The 24,379-nt window shown below is 37.1% G+C and overlaps 1 protein-coding gene across 1 annotated transcript in view; it reads left to right on the plus strand.

Moving 5' to 3' along the window:
- LOC132066449 (thymidylate kinase-like) overlaps positions 1 to 24,379 on the plus strand; it is a 93,240-nt gene that overhangs the window by 50,726 nt on the left and 18,135 nt on the right. Inside the window, exon 2 of the mRNA XM_059459758.1 lies at positions 11,606 to 11,869. Coding sequence (XP_059315741.1) covers positions 11,606 to 11,869 — 264 coding nt within the window. The remainder of the gene's footprint in view (positions 1 to 11,605; positions 11,870 to 24,379) is intronic.

The following is a 24,379-nucleotide window of genomic DNA, read 5'->3' on the forward strand; positions in this document are numbered from 1 at the left end:
AGCTAGCCAAATGGTTGAAATTATTGACCAAAGGAGTGTGGGAGTTGAGGGAAAACTCATAAAAATAGGTCCACCTGACTATGTCTAATAGCTAATTGGGCTTACCCTATTTAAGTAAAATCTTTTTTGTTTCCTTTTATTTTCTTTATATTCTTGACCTTCCTTATTTTCTTACCTTTCTTCTTCATTTATTCATCATTTCTCTATTTGAAATTTTCTTCTGTCTTATTTCATCTGAAATTTTTGAGAGTTTTGTTTCTTGTTCTATTCTTCTTCAACTTCTTACACATATTATGGAAAGCTAGCATTAAATTAAATCGTTTTATCGTTTTAGTAGACCCAATAAACCGCAAGAGTTTTATTTAACTTTAGTTTTTTTTTTTTTTTTTTTTTTTACCAAAATCAGAAGCTAAATCAAAATCCACAATTAAAAGTTAATAAGGGAAAAAATAAGGCTGGGATCAAGGTTTAACTATGATTGAGAAATAAAAAGACACGACGAGATATTCTCGGTGATGATGGAGGAAAATTTACAAATGACCGGTTGCTACCCCATTTCCTGTTATTTTGATTTTTAACACCTCTTAACTTTTACCCATTTAATTAATCTCATTTATTAATTAAAATCACAAATAAAGTTCATAACTAAATTAGGCGGGCAATAATAGTCATGTGGAGTGCCACTTGGCATTTTTTTTGAAGTGAAAATAGAGTGTGTATTATATGCACTAGTGTTCTAATCCACAGGTTGTAAGGTGTGATAGTGTAGGGGTAATAGGAACATCTCTGATAGTCTAGGTATGTAACCCGCGAAAGCATAATACTTTAGGTGTGTTTTAATGTAGTGACTCTCCAATATGATAGTTATAGTTTTAGATGTAATTTAACGTATTAGTATCTAGACAAATGCATTGCACGTGCATCTAATGTTAGTCGGTATAAACGTTTTCTATTAGAATATGTGTATGGCGAGTTACACGAAATTTAAAGGAAAAATAGAAGCTCAAACCGATAAATGATGAGCCTATTCGATATTTATTATCATTGCGTAAAAACATATTGGAACTTGCTTTCAAATGAACGTCAAAGATATCCTCAGCTTCATGAAAGTTGAATTTTGGGGAGAAAGAAATCTTTATTTTATAGTACTTTTTCTACTTCAATCACCACTATAATTTTTATAGTTGTACATATTGGTATCACCTTTTCACGCTTAGTTAATTCAAATTCATTTTTGGGTTTACTATTATTATGTGTTGTTTTATATATATTAATTTGGTCATAAAAGTGAGCGCAACAACTAAAGTAATGTTCGAACAACTTCACTAGCGGCTGAGTCATCCGCATACACAAGATGAAACTCATGTAGCCTCTTTATGGCAGTATTCATTGTCAAACTCTCCAAAGCTTTCTTGATAAGGTGACAGTATATTATTACATACACAGTGTCACATCCCAACCTTGGTAAGGAGTGATTGGCATCCGGTATCTTACGAAAACCGAGCAAACCAACTTATAACTCGCATCCTCTATGTCTCAAACGGCAAAATAAGACCAAGGGGCTAAATACAAACATAATATCATGCATATATATATATATATATATATATATACTGAGGGCGAGTATAACAAGCCCGGCCCAAACTCAAGATATAAAAGTAGATATTTTAACTAAAGAAATATAATTTGTATTAGACAGTGTACAACAACAACAACAACAACCATATACCCATTGAGTCCCACAATGCTGGGTAGTTATATAAAAAGCAAAATTTTCATTCCACTCCTTTAATATTTTAACTTCCATTTTGATGAAATTATTTAATTCAAATCAAATTTGGAACCAATTTCACATTATAACTTATGTATCCTAATTTTCTAAGTTATTTAGTTCTAAGTAAATAATCTTTACATAGTTAATGAACTTTTAAGACAAATACATAATTTAACTTGTCAATCTAGATGGAGCCGTGTCCTCTTTAACCCTCGATTAGGGGTTACATCTATATATAAAAATCTTGGAGGAAGCGTCATATATCATCCGGCGCGATGCAAAGGCGAATTATCCGGATTAATTGGCCTCAAATGCGGATATCGAGCACCAATCAGAAAATCAAAGAACGTGAAAAATGAGGTAGGAGGTTCGATAGCTTTTGAAAAATAGACTTTAAAAACAAAAACAAAAAAATTGACTTAAATAAATAAGATTAGGACCTAAAAGTAATTAATTAAAAAGTTTTAAAAAATTTGAAAATTATTGTGAGGACTACAAAAGTCCCCAGGTTCGATAGCTTTTAAAAAGTAGACTTAAAACAAAAAACAAAAAAATTGACTTTTAAATAAATAAGATTAGGACATAAAAGTAATTAATTAAAAAAGTTTTTAAAAATTGAGAAATTATTGTGAGGACTACAAAAGTCCTCACATTTGCTCTTATATAATATAGTAATATGCACACACACAATGGGCCCATGAAGCTAATATAACAATTGGCAAGACATAACTAATGGAACATACAAGACACCGTCTCGCAAAGCCTCTAAATCATCGACCGAAGATACGACAATACGGGGCCCCCGACATTGTTATATCCCGTATTTTTGTACATTGGGATATTTTAAGCTAATCGCGATAAGTTAAGGATAAGACTATTTTGGGATACGAGGTAATTTTTTAACCTCCGATTTTGTTTTAATGCACAATGTGCTTATAAATTTTATTTGGTATAGAAATATTATTGGAGGTTAGGGATTAATTAATTGTGATTAGATTACTAAGTAAGAATTAGTGATTAATTAAATTAATTAAGATTAATTACTAAGTGGACCCCGCTATAATAAAAAAAAAAAGAAATAAAATAAAAATCCAAAAAGTGGATTTGTGACTCACAGGAGGGGACATGTGTCCTCAGGAGCAAGCATATAAATAGAAAGTTGATGAAGACATTTTATTTCTTCATTTCATTTCCAAAAAGAAATTCAAAGGAAAGACTTAAGACGCCATACGGCATCGTGTTCACATGTTGACCATGGCTGTTTTAAAAAAAAAAAAAAATTGCTTTGATTTAATTCAAGGTGATTTACAAGTTCAAGGAGGTGATAGCAACATTGATATCGAATCGAGGAAGAAGAAATTGCGAAATTGGAGCAATTAAGAGTAGAAATTCCTCTAGAAAAGTGTAAGATTTTCCTATTTTATGGTGTAGTTGTGTTAATAAAGTTGTAATGAAATTATAAAAATGAATTGGACGAAATGGAAGTAAGAAAATACATGAAATTGTTATTATGTGAAATGTTGTGTGAAATGGATTTGGAATTGTTATGGGTGAGTTACGAGAATTTTATGTGTATATCAGCTTGTGGTATTTCGTTTTGACGAGGATAATTAGAAAGTCGTTAGGCGAATGTATAGGGGGAAATGATTATAGGGATTTTCGTTAAGTCCTTGAATAATGAAAAACCCTAAACGAGACATATAAGTTAAAGAATAAGTTCTATAAGCGACGCTAACGATTTGGCTTAACTAGAAAATATAGTTACTAACGATAACGTTACTTTATATTAAATAGGCTAAAAGAGCGTGTTAAGGTGAACGGATTTACTGATAGTCGCTAATTGGTATGTAAAGCCTATCCCTATTTCTTTTGGCATGTCCTAGACGTAAGTAATGTACGATATGAGCTTTGGGGTAATCTATTCACTAGTTCCGAAATGATTTATGATTCTTATTCACTTGATGTTAGAACTCTTAGAATAGTCGAGTACGCCTCGAGTCCTTTATATGATTGGATAGTAAATGATGCACAAAAGTTCCTATTCTTAAAAGGATCTATAATGACTAACGTCCATAACTTTCATAAGTTGTTTGGTATTGATTTGATACATGTCTATGATCCCTGAGGCTTTATTTGATATAGTTCATGATGATATTCAAAGAGTACTGAATATGACTATCATCCTGATACTCGAGTGTTGATTAGTCTACTTATCTATTGGGTCTCAAAAGATGATTTATATGCGTATGATTACTCACTACTCTCGTCGTGCATCTTTGTTGTTACATCTTTCACCGAGTCCCGGCGGGTATGTTATCATGCACGCTTTTACTACATTATTCACCGAGTCCCTCACTAGAGGGCCGGATACGCTATATGATGATATGATGATTTGATGATATGATGACATGATGATATAATGATATGATTATTCACCGAGTCCCATAATGGGCCGGGTACGGTATATGATGATATGACTATTCACCGAGTCCCACGATAGGGCCTAATGATCGGTATATGATAATGATATGCACGACTTGTTTTATAAGGCCCAGTACAATGACTTCTTGGCTATTATACTTGTCTCCCCGAATATCTACTGTGCGATGATTTTCCTTAAAGTATTTCATGCTTTATATACTCGGACATATCTCGATGGCCCCCTTTCTTCGGGCGTTCATGCCCGCAGTACGTATGCTCGCTTTGCGACCTTGACTTAGGATTTCTACTCACTTTCTTGGAGTGCTCCGTTGTTCGGAGTTGGTTTTTGGCAATGATCTCCTAATATATTTATATGTTTATTCGATACGTGTATGCTTAACGTCCCGTCATTATGTTACTATTGTTACTCTTTTGTCCGAGAAATGTTGGGTTGTATATAGTTATCATAGAAATGGTATTTCGTATGACTTATGTTTTGGGGCGTTCACCATTCAGAACTTCAGCAACTTTCTATACATATGTCGGGATGTTGCTTGTAGTTTCACATTGTCGGCTTGCGATATATATATATATATATATATATATGTATGTTTTGAAAGTTCGTGGGTTATGGTAGCCTTGTCGGCTCGTGTATGGGACGTTCCCTATATTATGATAGCCTTAAAAAGGGGCTATGTACGATGTTATCTGTTGAAAGTTGTAACTCTTCAGGAGACAGGTTGTCTTGATATATATATATATGCGATAGTTTGAGACGACATCTTGCCTTTTTATATATGAGTTCCTTATCATGCTAGTTGTGGACTGATTATAGCTAACAGGTGTGTATACGAGTGTCCGAATCGGCACTAGTCACGCTATTGGGTTGGGTCGTGATGTATATACGCCTACACAAAGTACATATACGACCTATCGCAATGCTCCGAAGAATCCGGAGCCCATCAATCAAAATCGTACCTAAAAGTAGCTTCATCGGGGAAGATCTCGTCTGTCGTTCACACTGCGGGCATGAACGCAACGTCCACAAGAAAGGACGTACGCATTTAACATCATGTGAGTATGTAACGAAATGTAATATAATAAATATATCTTTTAAAGAAGAAGGATAAGAATCAACTTGGCACATCTGACTTACTAATGAGAATCTAGTACGCATGTCTCTTTATACCCTCATCTCTTTAATTACATCTATATATAATATTGTGATCTTGATCTACGTATCATATATCATCCATGTGCCTATCTCGTCCAACCGATACCTTGTAATCGCGACCGCCGTAGCACGGTGGTAACCGGCCGTCCGATTATAGCCGAAGGAGAGCCTTATTTTCGAATGATCGTTGTTAATCGCCCAACCGGCCGTAGCTTGGTGGTGATAACTACCTAACCGTACCGTAGCATGGTGGTAAATACATAGTTTTTAACCGGTCGTAGACCAGAGTAAATGTAATCATGGGTAATCTCTATGCACTTCCCATGGTCATCACTTATCCGTTATCGCGTACATGATCACATCAGACTTATATGCCTAGTTCGGGTCTTTTTGCTTAACTAAACATTAACCAAATCCTGAGATACATCATAAGTCCCTCTTCTAGCACCAATTTCCTCATTAGGAATCCTCTATTGACATTTTATTCATGTCCTTCAAAATATTGCTTAAGTACACCTTCCTAAACCCATTGGAGTGACTTAAGTTCGTTAATCCTCCGATTATCTTATGAAACAATCATCATCGCTATATCTCACCTTGAAGAAGCAAAATCATAAGGTGAGATCAACAATAACGAATAACATCTATAGTCATGAAACAAGCTCAATGATATAATAAGAACATCGGAAACTATAAGCTTTGGCATCTTTAGAAACGATATCAAGATATCGGTGGCATGGGGCAAACCCGGAATCATGCCTTAAGAAAGAAAGGTTAGCCTTACATACACAAAACTTCACTTCTGAGGCAAAATTTCCAACCTACCTCCCGTCTTGCAATCTATTTACGATCGTTCGTGGTCTCGTAATCTACATATAAAACCATTCATACTATTGTTAGGCTCACCATCATACACTTATCTCAAGCCTTTAATTAAAATCCTTTTAGAATCTGCCGAAATTCGAGCATCATCTCCCCTGTTTATATGTCTAGCCCGAAATCACAATCCAGCAACCAACAACAACAACAACAATACCAACATCAACAATAATATTATCAATACCAATATATTCCATAAACATCCCACACGATGTTTTATCCAATTTCTCAACCCATAAATTTATTATACGATCGTTTAATAACTTTGCTTTCGTAAATAAGCTTAAATCAATATTTATAAGGGAAGATTCATACCTTACTTCCACTAAAACCGCAATCTCCTCAATATTCACCTCGAATCCAAGCCAAGTTTCGCCGCAATACGATATTATAATCACAACTATACGCTGTCTGGACCTAAATCCAGAGATTTCACTTAATTTGCGTTAAAATTTGATAAATCGAAGTTGGGGGAACTCTCCAGATTTTTTTGGGAACTTTTAAGGGGTATCTGGTCTGAAAATAAGGGGGTAAACCCCCTTTTATACTTGGCTAGAGTCGGTTAGCACCGACTCAAGCTTGCTCAGAGCGATCGCGGTGCCTTGTGGCGCGTTCATGCTGAGTTGCTGGGTTCTCCTTTGTGCGTTCGCGCCACCTTCTGGCGCGTTCGCGCAGGGTTAATTCCCTGCTCTGACAGCCCATCTTAAAATGCTCATAATTCTCTATTCCGACGTCGGATCGACGCGCGGTTTGTTGTGTTGGAAACTACACTTCATGAACTTCACTTTAGGCTTTTGCTTTGCTTCAAAACTTCACATATACTAAAAGATATTCTTTCTCCAAGTTGGGCCAAAATTGCCCTTCATATTTTCTCCAAAGTTCCAACAAACTTAATTTCCTTAAATCACTTTTCCTCCAATCCTTCCATAGCTTATTATATGAACTTAAACCCTCATAACCATAAGATAAACACATATAATCTCACATACCTCCGGAAGGGTAACTCGAATCTCAACATACGAAACTACGTGGAACACACAGAATCTTGAAACTTGTTACTTAAACATAAAAATAAAAATGAAAATGAATAGATTAAAAATCAAAATGGTCCCTGCACCTAGTATTAACATAATCTATTGCAACTTTACCATTGTTTTGTATTAAACATGACCGACAAGGCGACAAATAAAGTATAATAAGCCTTTCAAGATTCAAAATTATATCATGTTTTTTGGAATTGAAGGCTATGATAACGGTCGAAGCATCAGATAACCAAATGCAAAATGAACCGTTGAATTGATTACTGAAAATGAATATTTTAATAACAAAATTATGTAGCAATATAATGAAAAGTCGAAATTTGGTTATCCATATCAGGAAGCAAAACTCTTCGTTTGTCCATGAAAGTCGATGGCGACAGCAATGAAGCCCAAAAGTTTTAACATCGATGTGGCAACGACAATTGTAAGTATACCGTGAAAGATCTCTAATTGTTGTAAATTACTATATGTAATAAGAGGGAATCAAAAAAATTTGTCGTACATTCAACTTGATCCTATCAAGCTAATCCACGTGGCTTTGTTTTTTTTTTTTTTCCTTATTCATTTTGCCCTCATTCATTTTTCAAGACCAATTCACTGGGCCTTTTTTCCTTATTGCTTTTACCATCATTCTTCCACTTGGGCCCTGGTATAATTGGTCAATACAGTATTATAGTAACTTTTTGTTAATTTCTTCCTTTATCTCAAAATTGTCATGTTTCACTTTTTGGCGTGTGTGTCAATTTATATAAACTTTAACAAATATTTTAGAATCCTTACATTATATTGATAGGAGAATTGCAATTTATAGTATTTTCTATATATTTTTTGAATATCTAAATTTTAATTTCAAAATATTGAATTAATCTAACCTAATTTAGCTTCGATATTAATTGAATTGCCTTTATATTTTGGGATGGAGAGAATATATTGTTTGTCCTTATACATTCTGGTAAAATTTTGACAATTTTGGAGCCAAATTTCTTTTGCAACTGAAGCATTTATTAGGTATTACAAGATCTTTTATTCTTAAACTTCTAATATCTTGCTTCTTTTTAGTGAGCTAATATGTGCTTATAAAGATTTGTTCTAAAATTATATAAAAATATAGTTTTAAAATCTTTTACTTTATTAATGTACTTTAATTATTATTCACTAATTGTAGGATCATTAGGTTAATTTGTGTAATTTTTTTAAACTAAGGTTATAATATTGTAGTATCGATTTGAAGTTATTAGAATTTTCTTTGTAGTGTTAGTGATTCTAGAAGATGAAAACATGAGTTTTGTTAATACAGGTAAAATAAATACATTATTAAAATCTTAAATGAGTTCACGATAAGCACGAATTTGAAGCAGGGCGGAGCTAGAGTGTCAGCGACTATTTAGATCGAATTTGGTAGCTTTCGTCACAAACTATGCATTTGTCTATAGATTATTAATTTAGTACCAAATAACTTACAAAATTAGATTCAGAACCCATAAACTTCAAATCATGGCTCTGCATATGAATTGAAGTAAATAATTTCATTAACAATTAACAACGAAAGTTAAAATGTTAAGAGTTTGGGCCCGGGCTTAGCACGGGCCTTGTGAAACTAGTGTGTATATATGTCACGATCCAAATTCAAAGCCGTGAAGGCACCTACCCCCACCCGGTAGGCAAACCATCCATAACCGATTAAGCCAATTTTAACAAGTATATCACGTGAAAAGAAATAAATAAAGCTCATAAATTAAGTCTCATAATCATAAAATGAGAATAAGTACAACCACCCAAAACATGGTGTCACAAGTACAAAAATTACGAGGATAGCTAATACATGCAAGTCTAGAATGGTAGCCAACTTTGCCTGAAAAAAGAAAAGATAGAAATAAGTAAGGAAGAAGAATCTGGTGCCAAATATCAGCCAATAGTTGATACGACCCTGGATGGCTCGAGAGTTATTGTGAGGGCTAGGACTCATGGTGGAGCTCGTCCTCAAACCAATGATGTTCCGTGGAGCACATCCACCATATTAGAGGTGCTTCAAGAGGTCTCAAGTGTGTATCTTCATGCTACACTCTCGCTGATGATAGAGATAGAGCCTTTGGAGGCCATTGAAGACCCATATGTGAAGATGATCAAGCTATGGGAGATAGCTTGGAAGGTGGTGGTTAGTTATGCAAATGGTGGCTAGTTATGCAAAGAGGCTAGTCTAAAAAGCCAAGCCATCATCCATTGAGAAAACCACCAAACAAGGCCCTTATTTCATTAAGGTTATTATTGTAATAGCTTGAGTAGTCTTCTTATCTTAGTTAGTATAAATACTAGACTTGTCATTTCATTAGGGACTTTTTGATGAATTGAATGTTGAAGAAACTCTTTTGAGAGTAGTTCTCCTTGTATGGAGATAGGTTAGCTAGTGTTAGATTAGGGTGGATTCCCTTTACTGTTTACCTTGAACCCTCTTGGATAATCTTGGATTAGATGTCCATGTATGAGTTTGAGTTTTCTTTCTCCCTTGGATTAATTCATGTATTTGTTTGTTGACTGATAGGTGTAGATATCAAGTCCTATGTTGATTAATCACAACAATTAGTTGTTTTAATCCTTTCTTTCTTCTATTCTCATCTATTGATTTCTTACTATCTTTAGTTTCCGCGTTTGTTTTTTGATTTCGGGTTTCTGCCAAGTAAAATCGTATCAATAGCTCACCCCGATCCTTCATTTAATCTCCTCAACGGACAATAAAGCCTCGAGCCCCACTAGTGCTAGGAACTGAATCTGCACACAAAAGGTGCAGCAAGTGTACAGTGAGTACAGAAAATCAACGTGTACTTAGCAGCATCGTTGACCAACCCTAAAATAAAACGGTGACGAGTGATATTTGACACAAATATCTATATTTTGCGCCACTTTCCCTCTAATGGTTAGTACTTTAATCGCATTTTTTTTTATAGTGAAATCATTGTATTCGAGCTTATGTTGGTATGTTTGAGTGTTTAGGTACAACGAGGCAGAATGAAGGAAATCAGAGTAGTTTTTGGGGTGTAATTGAAACTTATTGCACTTGGATGAGATGACGAGAGGCGTGTCCAAGACTTAGAGCAAAAAATGGACAACTGAAGGCAAACTCACATTAGGCTCGCGTCCCACAAGCAACGTGCAAGGATTCACTTTCTGACCAAAAGCCTGCAGAAGACAAAATACACACTCGCGATGGGCTCGTGTCGCGCAGCCATCGCGGGCCCTCGCTCAGTTTTACCGATTTGATCGGGATTTGGTTTCAATATCACAAACTTTACCCTAGACTATAAATATAGGTTTTTACATTGTAAACGACGGTTGGAACATATTCTTGAGCACAGTAAGCCGTCGTTATTAGTTTATTAGCCTTTTTTTTTTGTCATTAAACCCTATGTTATTCATGAATTCTTGCATCTCTTCTCGAATCATGAGTAGCTAAACTCTCTAATTCTAGGGTTGTGGCAAAGACATGATAGTTGGTTTGACGACAATTTCTATCTATTGTATTTTCATCTTTTGGGTTGCTTATTTATTATTGTGCTTAATTGTTTAATTACTTGATCACTAGTTAAACACTATCTGTGTCGTGTAAATTGAACTTGAGAAAGGAAATTTGCATACATATAAGAATAAATAGGGCTTGTTCGTATTCACCTTAGGGCAATCGTTTTGCTATTGAGGATAGAGATATACCCCTTACCCTTGCTTAGTTGGTTACGGAGAATTATTTGCATTCTTGGTATTTTCTGGCGATCATAGATATTTAGACATTAGAGTAACTTGAATAGAATTGTGAGCAAATCGAGAGATACTCATAAAGTAAATATCAACCTGTCAACTAGTAACCCAGGAAATAAAATAGGTAGGATTATTGGAAGATTTAACTGGATTGTCGGAAGCCATGACCCTGGAAATCTTTCTCATCGGATAAACTTAAAGAACTTCGTCCTAGTCTTGTCTTGTTACAATTTCGTAGTTTATTAATTTCGTTAAATAGTTACAACAAAAACCTTGAAATTGTTTCTCTCTTGAATAGTTACAACAAAATTTGAAATAGTTAAACAAAGAGAAAATCTACGTCTCTGTGGGTACGATATCTGGACTTTAAATCTTATATTACTTGTACGACCATGTATACTTGCGTGCGCGTTTAGGAGCAAAAAAATTTTGGCGCCGTTGCTAGGGATTTAGAAAAAATTACTGTTTTTCTAGTTTGAATTTTAATTTTTCTATTCAAGTTTTGACACTGTTTTTTGGTTTGCTTGTACTCCTCTGGTGATTTCTCTCGTTTATGCCAGACGCTTGAAGTCAAGGAAAAGCTTTAGCTGTCTTTGACCCAGAAATTGAAAAAACTTTACACAAGCAGAAAAAGCTGGCAGAAAATGAGTATGCCCTTGCTTTAGTTGACAACACTAAAGTCGAGAACAGGGCAATTGAAAGAATTGTTAAGATGGCACAACCAAACCAAGTTTCAGTGTATGATTTCGCTAGACCCAGTCAGGCGAATGCTGCTAAGGCTATTGTCCAGCCTGATATCAATGGAAACTTTGAGCTGAAAGAAGAAACAGTGCGGTTGGTGCAAAATACGTGCCAGTATCAGGTTAAACCTCATGAAGACCCATATAAGCACTTGATGGCTGTCACGACCCAATTTGGTTAAGCCGTGTGGGCACTTACCCTTCCCACCTGGGTAACCGAACCCTCAACCCAATGATAATAAAGGCGTAAATAAATAAATCAATTAAGTGGAAGAGAATAAATCACGTAAGTCTGACGCTAATATTATAGAAAAGTGCGGAAATAAGGAAAGTACACCCAGGGTCTGGTCTAATCCATATACCAAACATGGGTACGCCAACAATATCATAAAAGACAACATAAGCCATATAGAACACTACCCGCGTATCAACATCAACAAGTTAGGTACTACAATATCACAATCAAGATATAACAACAGTCCCTAATATCTAATATCATCACGTGGCATTAAGCCAACAATAATAGAACAATCAAGCCACAACGGGTGGCTAGCCCCAATCACACAACAGGGCCCAACCTAAGATAATATCCAACCCAACTTCATACCCGAAGGTTTACATGCTTTCTCCGACAATATCATCTAAATATATGCTTCGCTACACGAAGTCTCACCAAGGGTAAGTCATAACCTACCTGGATGGCCGAACAACAATACACCAACAATCACTCCTTAGCCTTGCCCTTCCGCTGAGCCTCAAGATCAAGAAAGTCTAGGCATATTCGAAATCTAGATTAGAAATCATGAAGATTGATACCTATATTGCTATCATTCAAATTAGGTCAAAACCAATCCTAGAATTTGGGGAAACAGGGCCCATAAGGTCCAAACAGGAAAGTCGGGGGTAAAATATCCAATTAAACACTAGGTGATCAAAGCCCATCAACTAATTGCTAAATTAACTCAAGGATTCATCCAATTTCGAAATCCAAGCAAAACCCCCAATTTTGGGTATAAACCCTAACTCTTATATTCAAGAATCTAACACTAATAATGGAAGATATATGATTAACAACCTTAGATACATCATAATCTAACATAAACCCAATCGATTTCATCATTTAAAAGCCTAGGTAGAATATCCATCAAACCCACTAAATCTTCCATTACTAATGAACTAACAAGGAGAAAGGGATTCTAAGATGATTAGGAATAAAGAATTAGTAAGGAGATTAGAAGGACTTACCACCAAGAATTTTCCCCAAGAATCCTCTAGAACAGTTCCCAAGAGCTCAATTTTCGTAATGGTGATAAATAATAAACTAAGGGCTTTTAATACACACTTAATCAAAGTAACAGGCCCGATACCGATACAGCGGCATCGGGACCGCCACGACGTCCACTCAGAAAGTCGGGACGGTCAGGACATAAAGCAACTTGGCCGCCCCAGCGGCCATCCCACCGCTATGGCGGTGCCGCTGGGACAATACTGGTGCCGCCCTGGTGGACACTATGTACCAGAAATCCCAAATATTTTTCAAGTCTCAACCGAAATCCCGATCGACTCCTGAGGCCATCTGCGCACAAACCACCTACACAGAACCACACAAATACGCGCTACGAATGCACCCGTGGCCTCGAAATTCCCAACGGAGGTCTCGTCGACCTATTCAACCCCCGATACCTCAATTCCATCTTCCCAACCCAAGTCCCAAAATGCATCCGAGTGCATTGTGAACCGAACCAGATATGCATACAAGTTCTAAACGACCATCCGGACCTCTCGGAATCGACGAATTTTCAAAAAAGGTCCGTTTACCTAAAAGTCAACTTTGAGTCAAATCTTTTTTGCTTTAAGCTCAAATTTCACAAAAGTTGCCCGAATCAAATATAGACACCTCGGGAAGCGTGTCAACGGTCCCCTCGAGTCAAGAGTGAGCTAACCAAGCTCGAAAAGGGACGAAGGTATCGGAAAGACTATAACGACTAAACGGGTCGTTACAATGACATTCGTCGAGCTGAGCGAGAACTTTCACTACAAAGATGTCTCTGATGACGATGTGAAGATGGCATTGTTTCCGTTCTCACTGATTGGCAAAGCAAGGGAATGGCTGTAGAATCTGCTAGCAGGATCTATTACCTCTTGGAAAATTTTATCGAGCAAGTTCATGAAAAAAAAATTCTAATCTAGGAAGACGAAGGAGCTTAGAGGGAAAATTGTCAATTTCACTCAGTAAGACTCTGAATCTTTGCCACAAGTATGGGAGAGGTACAAGGGCTACTTGAGGGACTGTCCACATCACATGCAATGAAATGAGATCATCGGATACTCTTTGTGGAGGAGCTGAGACATGTCTCTACAGCATTATTGAATGTTTCGGCTCAGGGATAGATTTTAACCAAAACATATGATGGGAAAGAGGCTATTCTAGATCTCATGTTTGAAGGCAGTTAGGAGTACTCAGAACCAAGTCGCTCAGGATTGTCTCAGAAAACTGTTGGGGTACTTAAACTTGATGATATTATTGCTATTCGAGCAAACCTCGGTCAAATCTTTCATGTTGTTAAAAGGTTGGCAAGTGCTCTAATGGGAAATCAAGTACAACAGATTTATCAGGTGCAAGCGACTTGCGATGATTGTAGCAAAGATCACCTATTCGCAGATTGTCCTGCGAACACGAAATCTATATGTTATGTGGGGCAGTAGAATCGTGGCGGTCGATTTCATGGAAACCAGTTGAGGAACACCTATAATCCGGGCTATCGGAATCATCCAAATCTCTCACATGGAGGTAATCAGAACAATCAGAGGCCGTAGAATAACTTTCAAGCCCCGAAACCTCAAGATGTGTAGACAAGTGGTTCTATGGATGATGAAGCAGATGTTGGCTCAACAACAGCAAACGGCTCAGCAGTAGAAGCAAATAATCAATGAGATGCAGAAATACATTCATGAGCTAGAACGTTAGATGGGCCAGATGGCAGTTTCTCAAATTGTCAGACCACAAGGTGTTCTTCCTAGTAATACTGAAAAGAATCCGAAGAGTAACTTCATGTTGTCTCGTTGAGGAATGGTAGACAATTGGAAGAAGTTCCTCCAAAGAATAAGAAGGTGAATGTTGATTTGATTCCTGCTAAGACCTTGAAATTGTTCCTCTCTTGAATAGTTACAACAGAATTTGAGATAGTTAAACAAAGAGAAAATCTAAGTCTCTATAGGTACGATATCTGGACTTTAAATCCTATATTACTTGTACGACCACGTATACTTGCGTGTGCGTTTGGGAGCAACAACGAGGATTGGTTATCCGAATAGTTACTTCCAAACTTAACCACGATTAGTCCAAGATGACAATAAGTATAAGCTACAAGTCTAGGTATAAGAATCCTCCAAGTTCATAAGTATTCAAATACACACTTAACCAGGATAAGTACATTCCAATCAACAATTCAAGTAAGTCACCCAACAAGGAGTTCATAAAATGATATGATATGCAAATGCAAGGCAAGGTCTTTTTATCACTGGTATACACACGCTCTGTAATATAGAATATGTGACCCATGGGGGACTCGCGAGGTCCATACACAACCCGGAATCATTTCCCATCTAGTTCTTAGCTACCTTAGACTTCCAATCTCAATACTTAGCCAATTAGGCTCACATTACCTATCTCTAGCCAATTAGGCTCATATCACATATACTTAACCAATTAGGCTCACATTATCTGTCTTAGCCAATTAGGCTCCTTACCATTCACATCACTCCGTCCGGAACCATTTTCCATTGGACGCCATATATGTATCCTCATGAGTAATATGCATGAGATACCATATGAAAGCATGCGATGACATTCACAATAATAAGCAATAAGGCTATATAGTAAAAGGCTCAATCTTAGCTTTTTCCCACTTTTAAACGAGTATTAAGGAGTGATGGGAACACATAATCACAATTTAGATAGGTGCTAAGCATAGAAACATCAAATAAGAGATCTTATCTCTCAATCACAATCCAAACAAAGCAACCTAAGCTATTAACTGATGCCCAAAGCATGGTATTCAAACCGGACTCTACGACTCGATTCTACACAAATTCTCATAACATGGCACCGATACCCAATACAAGTGCTCGTTACCTCACGAATATGGGACTAACCATGGCGCTTTAAATAGAGTTAAATAAGGTCTCAACTTGCCTGATTTGAAGTCTGAAGCTCAAGCGATCACCACACGGCCTTGCCATTCTTCAAAGCCTCCAAACGATCCCAAACTGTTTAAATATGTAATCTATGTAAGTATACGAGATCGTAGACACCCATATTGCTATGATAATAATTCGTGTCCAAAAAGTCACCCAAAAAGCCAATCCCGAGCCCCAAAGGTTAAAACCATCATTTCATTGCAAAACCAGGTTTAATGTTGTAAAAATAGTACTCTACGAGTTTAAATGAGTCCAATGATACCCATATTGTTGTACTTCAATTTGGAACTCAAAAACGAACCCAAAAAGATAACCCCGAGCCCCCAAGGGCAAAACTGAATTCTTTTGTAAAATCGATCTACCCATAACCCATAGGTTCTAAATCCAGAAAATCAACCAAAACCAACCATGAATCGACCTCCAATTGAAGGAATTACCATTTCTCAACTTTGGGACTCAAAACCCTAATTTCTACAACCCAAACACGGATAATAACGATAACCAACAGAAGTAATCATGGAGAAACACCAAAATAAAGGTTAGGTACTTACCCCCGCGTTGAGACCATAACAATTCTACGAAAAGCACCTCAAACGAAGCTCTAGAACTCACGATATGATGAAAATACCAAATGAACGAAGTCTAAAATTTTTAACTCAGCGATTTCCGCGGGATGCCATGTGTCATTTCTGCTTCAGTCGTCTTTTTCCCGCTTTTGCTGCTCCATTTCTACGGCTATTTTTCCGCTTCTGCCACCACACTAGACACAACAATTTCTCCGACACTAAAATGGCCATAACTCTCTCTTACAACGTCCAAATTCGACGATTCTTTTTGCTATGGTTCGGTATTTGCGATACAGATCTAATGGTTTAATCGAAACACAATTGCGAGCTAATTTTCTCAATATGGTAGTCTTTATGCCCAAAGAAAAGATGTCGAAATCTCAAATACGAGCGCGACACAACCTAAATTCATCCTAAACTCATCGGAATCTCACCAAAACTTGCGGACTAGTCCAAAATCATCATACAAACCTGCTCGAACTGTCAAAACATCCAAACGAGATCGTCTTGACCCGATGTTAACCCTGGTCAACTCCAAATCATCTCAAAAGCTAATTTCTCAACCAACCACCTAAATCACACCCGAACCACTCGGGAACCGAACCAACGACTCGAATAAGTCATAAATCACATTCCAGGCCTAATGAAATCGAGGAAATTTCGAAAATGATTCATTTTCCTTCGATGTTGACTTTGGTCAACCATTCTCATTTCTTAACTTAATGATTTCCAAAATATCCTTTTCCTAACCCAAAACTCCCCTGAAAGCCTCGGGAATCACGCTACCCATCCCCACAAGCCATAAACCTCAATACAAAGCTAACAGAATCAACAAATTTCCTATCCTAGGCTTATTTCTTCCTGTGACCAACTTTCATCATAAATATGCATATTAACTACTAAAACCGACTTAATTGTCAAAAACCAACCAAATGAACTCTAAAATTAGTTTCGTCAATTTTTAAAAGATATAAATAGTATTACAAATCCATCAAAATTATTAGGTCACAAATCAGAGCACGTTTTTCCATTTCCAAAACGAGCAATTAATCCAAATAATTAAATATCGTGATTTTCAAAAGAAACCTTCTCCCAAAGTGAACCATATGATATCTGTTTGACTTTAAATTTTGCAACCAAGTCAAAATAATTATTACGGAACTTCTGGAATAGACGACATGCAAAACAAAGTATCGTTTCTCAAAACGACCTACTGGATCATTACAATATTTTGTGCTCCTACTATAACTAAAAGCCACATATCAAACCATATTCAAATAATATGTGGCGGTGGTGATTATTTTTCATCTGTGTTCATATGAACAATAAAGAATTTAGGATTATGACGTGAAAGATCGTGTTACACCTCGAAAAATTCCCCGTTGATGTACAGTGAATAGACCAACGAAGAGCACAAAGTATATGGTATTTCAGTAAGTAAATAATGAAATTTGATGATCCTAAGTAAGATTTCAAAGACACTCAATGTTAGACGAGAAAGTTTGCCAAGAGAAGACAAGGCATAAGACAAGTATCGGAAGAGATTTACGAGTAACGAGTTAATGATGGCTTAATAATGACTTGGAGAAGAGTTATAACGTCCCTTAGATTGTTAATGAGGTGATAAACAAGTGTTAAGAAGGTTCCATAAGGATTGGAGATCAAACGAAGTGACGAGAATAAGATCGTTGAACTCGATGGGTTATACGGTCGATTTTACGGTCCGTACAATGTTATACGGTCCGTATAATAATGCCAACTATCACAAAGAAGGTCCCTCATTTGATGGGATTATACGGTCACTTATATGGACCGTATAAATTTATACGGACCGTATAATGTGCCGTATAATGGTCACGCGAGACGAGAGGTCGGGGTCGATTTCACGGTCACTTATACGGACGATATAAGTTTACACGGACCGTATAAGTGTCCGTATATTTTCCCGACGATCGAATTTTGAGTTATTAAAAAGGGGACCAAGTTCATTATTTCATTTCCATTTTTCACTCCTTCTCTCTAGAACTCTCTAGAACACTTCTCCCATAAAAATTCAAGAGATATTAGTGATTATCTACATCAAATTAAGTGAATCAAGTGTAAGAATCCTATTAAAGTTCATCCAAGACAAGAAATCCAAGTGAAGGTGAAACCAGGGTTTTGCTCAAGTGAAGCGTTTGGACCCAAGGTTCATTCCTACACCATCTAAGGTAAGTTTTATGATATTTCCATGTTGTTTAAGGTATTTGAAAGTTGAAACACTTGGATTGCAAAAGGATATAGAAATGGGTCATGAATGTGGGAATAGTGTCACTTTTGAGTAAATGTTTGGATTGAGTTATGATTCTTGATACATTATGATTATAATCATGTTATAAATGATATTGAGAACATTGAATAGACATTGTATATGAATGTACGTAATCGTGTGATACGACCATGAATATGGATGATTGGAAACAAATTGAGAAGTAAGGATAATGTAGGTGAATAAAGGCTATTGTTATGAGGTTGTGGATGTTATTATTGATGTTTGGGAGTTGATATATGATATGGAGGAAGTCGTATAAATAAAGGAGATGTTGTCCAATTTTCTCTAGCTTTAGTCAAGTATGCTAAGCTATCGATTTTCTAATGTTAGTATGTACTCTAATGAAGGTAGAAACGTGAGCATTGAAGAAGAACGTGCAAGTGATAGAATAGTTGAACGGAAAGGTATGTAAGGCTAACCCTTCTTTCATAAGGCATGGTTCTTTGGCCAAATATCTATTCTTCTATGAGCCTATGATATTCTCCAATGATTCTATCTCTAAAAAGCTACTAAGCTCATGATCCCCGATATGTTACGATTGTACTAAGTTCCTTATATGATGAATAATCCTCTGTGATAGATGTAATGAACGACGATAGTAATGATGCTAAGGATGCTTATGAGCTTATATGTTTGTATGTGCCTATGCATGGCTATTGCGAAACCCCGAGCTTATATGGCCGAATATAGCAAATATGTATATATGTAATGCGCGCGCGCCACTCTTGGGTACGGATAACCACAGCCTGGTAGGGCGTATGTATAACACTGAGCCTTGGTAGGGCCAGGTATGTGAAACACCGAACCTTCATGGTCGGGTATGCTATGTAAAAGCTATGTATATGCAATGTATATGATATGTAAATGATATGTATATGATATGAATATGAGTATGAATGGAAATATGAATACGAATACGAAAATGGATACGAAAGGTAAATGAGTATGGATACGTATACGGATACGGATATGGATGTATGTACACGGATACGCAATAGAAATGGAATGTCCCTATGAAAAGCAAGTAAGTGTTATGACGATGATACTATTATCTCCCATCCTATGCTATTTCATATGTTGTCTATTATGCTTTCATATTGATGTTGATCGACTTTACATACTCGCACATTTTCGTATCGACGTCCTTTTGCTTGTGGACGCCGCGTCATGCCCGCAGTGGGCCGGGGAGACAACGTACTTGATCCATAGCTATATTTCTCGGGGACTACATAGCGGAGCTACATTTACATTCGATTTCTACGACTTTTGGTATAGATTCTTTTTGTGTATATATTTATGGGCACGGCGAGGTCCCGTCCCGCCTATATGATATGATGTACTCTCCTTAGAGGCTCATAGACACGTGTATATGGTTAGATGTGTTTGGCCTTGTCGGCCTATATTTTGGGATATTATTTTGTTAGCACCGTTCGGCTTATGTACATTTATATGGGCATAGTTGCTAATGATGATATAAATGAATTGTCACCGATAGGATTAGTATGATGATGAATGAAAAGTATGATTGGGGTTTCACCTTTCCCCCTTTTTCTATTTTGGGACGAACAAAACCCAAAAAGAAAGGACGTCTAAAAAAAATATCCCGAGTATGTAAGGAGAATAACACTAGCATAATAAAGAAATAATAAAAACAGAGGCGGGGGCCCGTACGTAATTCCCTATGGCAATAATATCCCCTAACATTTAAAAGAAAACACATTTTATGCGTATCAAAATATCATCATCGTTAACCCGCGTCCGAGTAACTATGGGCCCCCGCCCACTTTGGTGTCATGTTCCCCCTCTAGGCCCCTTGTAACCCTGCGGGGGTTAAATTTGTAATGCCCCGGGCCGGTTTTAGGCACGGTGAATATAAAAAAACCCGCCTTAGCGGTGTCTTCCCCGGCCCCCTAGGCCCCTGTAATCTCATCATTTTATACTTATCATAAAGCATTCCTTAGAAATCAATTAAATACTACAACCCCCATCGAGGTGACGTAAGGTCGGGGAACCCCCCGATTCCATTATGCGAAGTCATAACCCAAATGTCTCCCTTTTGGGAGGAACTAGCGTTATAAAGGTAGTCTAGCAACAATGAATAATATCAAGGAATCATATAAGGTTCATTAGTTTCCCCAAAAGAATTTTTATATCAAAAACCTTTGGAATCTCTAGACTTAGACTCATCATCATTATTGTCATATTCACAACACATCTCTTTTTCTTTATTGCATGAAAAGCCCTTAATAATCATAGACTCGTAGTTTCCGGGAAATAAAGAAAATCAGGGAAAAGAAAAGGAAGTCATATGAAAAAGGAGTCATGAAAAAAAAGAAGGGACTAGCCTCACATCCCTTTTATGTCTCCTTAGCCCTAAACGCTTTTCTTCCAAGCTTGTGTTCTACATTCAAGGGGTTCACACTATGATTAGATAATCGAAAACATACTTGGGGCCCAAACTAGAGCGACTAAGAGTCAAGGGAAAATTAGGAAAAGGTTTCCCTTTTGTTTCTTTTGAATTTCCCCAAATATAATAACCAACTCCCAAACATTATTAACAACACCCAAGACATCAAATAAACAACTTCATAAAGGGCCGGAAACTAGTCAATTCTCACAATTCCATTTCAAGGTCATCCATAACAATGATTTACACACTAAGTCATATTCTTCACATATAATTTTTAACACTCTTAACGTCATTCCAACAAGTTTAAAATTATAACATGTCAAGAACTATAATTCAAGTCAAGTTACTATTCAAGAACACCATTTTTTCACATTTGAGCTTCCATATTCTACTTTTTCCATTATCCATGTCTTTCCCCTTAATATTCTTAATAAAAAGGGAAAGGTCATAAAACTATTTTGATTAGTAGAAAGGGCTTTGGATGAAAAGCTTCCTGGGGAGAAAATCATAACTTCAACTCCAAAGGGGTTTCTAGCTCCCATTAGCCCTAGCTAGCATTATTGCACTTGATTCTACTAGTTTTGGCATTTGATCTTTGATTTCCCCTTTAATTTATGTTTGAAATGGTGGAACCTTTTGGGGGTTTTTGAGCGGTGGGGAAATTGGGAAAAAGAAAAAATTTGAAGGGGGGTATATATTTATACTTGGAAAAAACTCCCGCCCGACGGGAGTTATCCCCACCCCTTTTACGGTCCGGGATAAGTGATCGTATTTCACCTCGGAGAAATATCCTTTTTTGGGAAGGTTATACGGGCCGCTAAGTGGTCGTATAACTCCATTTTTCCCAAGTTAATCTTGTCATATCGTTTGATCTCCAATCCTTATGGGGAAACCCTTTTTAGCACTTATTTAACACTTCATTAACAATCTAAGGAGCTTTATAACTTTTTCTCAAGACATTATTAAATCAACATTAGCTTCCGGGACTTTTTAAACCCCTTTTAAAAAAAGACTCTACTTTACATTCTTCAACGAACTTTCTTGTCTTGCCTTGAATGTCTTTGGAATCTTAATTAGGGAAACGTTAAATTCCCCTCCTTACTTGTAGGGAAATCCATACATCCACCCTACATTAGGGCTATTTCCACCCGCGACATGAAATTTTTTCCCAGGGTAACACCCTTTTTCCCCTTTAAAAACATTCGTCCCCCAAAGTTAAGTTCTCGGGGAAATTTTACAAAATTTTGTAAATTTCCCCTTTTAATATGGCGCTACCATCCTATCACACCCCAAAATAACACTACCACTCGGGGTACGATATCAAACACACAATATGGCCCAACGACCCCAAACATTTGGGGAAAAACATTACTTTGCAAGGGGGGAAAGTTCTCATCTTGAACCTCTCCGGGGGGGAATAAAAGCGTATACTTGGACTTCGTACCCCTTTCGCTTCCCCAAAGCATCTCTTTATTTTTTCGTTCTTTCCTAATATCTTCATCAAGCTTACATCGGCCCTTTCCCCATTTCTTAAAACCTTTGAGAGAGCAAAAAAAAAAATTCTCCAAAAAACCTTAAAAATCTTCCCCCAAAACTTTTTGAAAGAAATTTCCGCACTCCAAGGGGTTTTAAAACCCCCCATTCTTGCAAGCTTTACGACCACCGATATATCAATTCTAAGCCATCTTACGGGCTTTTTATCTTTCAAAAGGGTTAACGTCGTTCCCTTTAAAATACCCCGGGAAGTTAGAAAACGAGCTCTATTCGCTTATTTATTCCAAAAAAAAGGTTTTTCTGAAGGCCCCCTTTTAAATTTTCGAAAAGTATCAATCTTCGGGCATTGGTAAAAGAACCCCCGCATTGACAAATTTTTCAAAATAGTTTAGATTTTTTTTTTTTTAATTACCACGCCTATTTCCCCCTAGATTCATCCTCCCTTCCAGTACCACGAAATTTCCACAAGTTTTTGCTCATTTTCTTTTATCCACCTTTTTTTTGCTTCCCCCTTTTCACCCCAAATTTATCTTACTACTTTACTTCCCCACGCCTTAATTTTTTCGTGTTTGAAATTCCCGCTTGAAATTCTCGTATCCCCCCATTCCCTCTTTACACGATCATACATATTTGCTCCTTTTCATTGTAGTCGGTCTTAGGTATTCACTCCCAATTAGTTCATTTCCATTTCAATCCCCCTCCCTTTTTGGCCCTTTTTGTTAGCAAAGGCATTACTAAATTTTGAGTCAAGCACTTCCCTTTAAAGGGTTTCCCCATACAATGCTTTAAATTTAATGCGACATTGGGAAATTCGCTCCCTGTAACTTGCTTCGGGGGTATTTCACTTTACTTTCGGGCCCCACCATCATTCCTTCCCCTTTTAAACCAAATCTTACTCTCTCGCCCGTATCTCCTCCCTAAAAATCTTCGACGAGCCCTTATTATATTTTAAAAAACCATTTTATTCTTGTCTACCTCCAAAAACCACAAGCCTGGAGCATCTTCGGGATTAATACGGTTTTTCCCTCATATGCTCATCCTTTAACTCTACCTCTTAATCTACCTTATTGTTGAAAACAAGATTTGGGGTTTTCCCCCCGTCCCCATTCTATGGCCCATATCTTGTATTATCCTTCCTACGCCCGCCCCGGGGGCCCGTTTCCTTGGAAAATCGAAGACTACCTTTTTGGCCTTTTTTTACCACTTTTTTGCCCGACTATCAAACCTAAGGGGACCCCTGTCACGACCCGGGCCCGAAAACCCCTAAAAAGGTCCGGGGCAAGTACCCATTTTATCCCATAGTCGGGGTTGGGAAACATATTAAAAAAAATTATAACTCGAAGGCACGACATTGTACACACATATATACATATGTCATATATATACATACGAAAAATAACACGGTTGTTTTTGCTACCCCCCCACTTTTTTGTTTCGGTTAAGAACAATACGAATCATAGACGGGGAAAGGGGGCCCCCGTCCCCGAATAAATATATACCATATAAAAGGGAAAAAGTCCGTCCAAATTGGGGGTTCCACGGAGCCTCCAAAAAGGGGTAGGGGTCCTAAGTAAGGGCCCCCCAAAGGTTCCAGCCGGGACGAAACGCGGCCCCCCAAGAAAA

Source organism: Lycium ferocissimum, chromosome 8, assembly GCF_029784015.1.
Source record: "Lycium ferocissimum isolate CSIRO_LF1 chromosome 8, AGI_CSIRO_Lferr_CH_V1, whole genome shotgun sequence".
Taxonomy (NCBI): Eukaryota; Viridiplantae; Streptophyta; class Magnoliopsida; order Solanales; family Solanaceae; genus Lycium; species Lycium ferocissimum.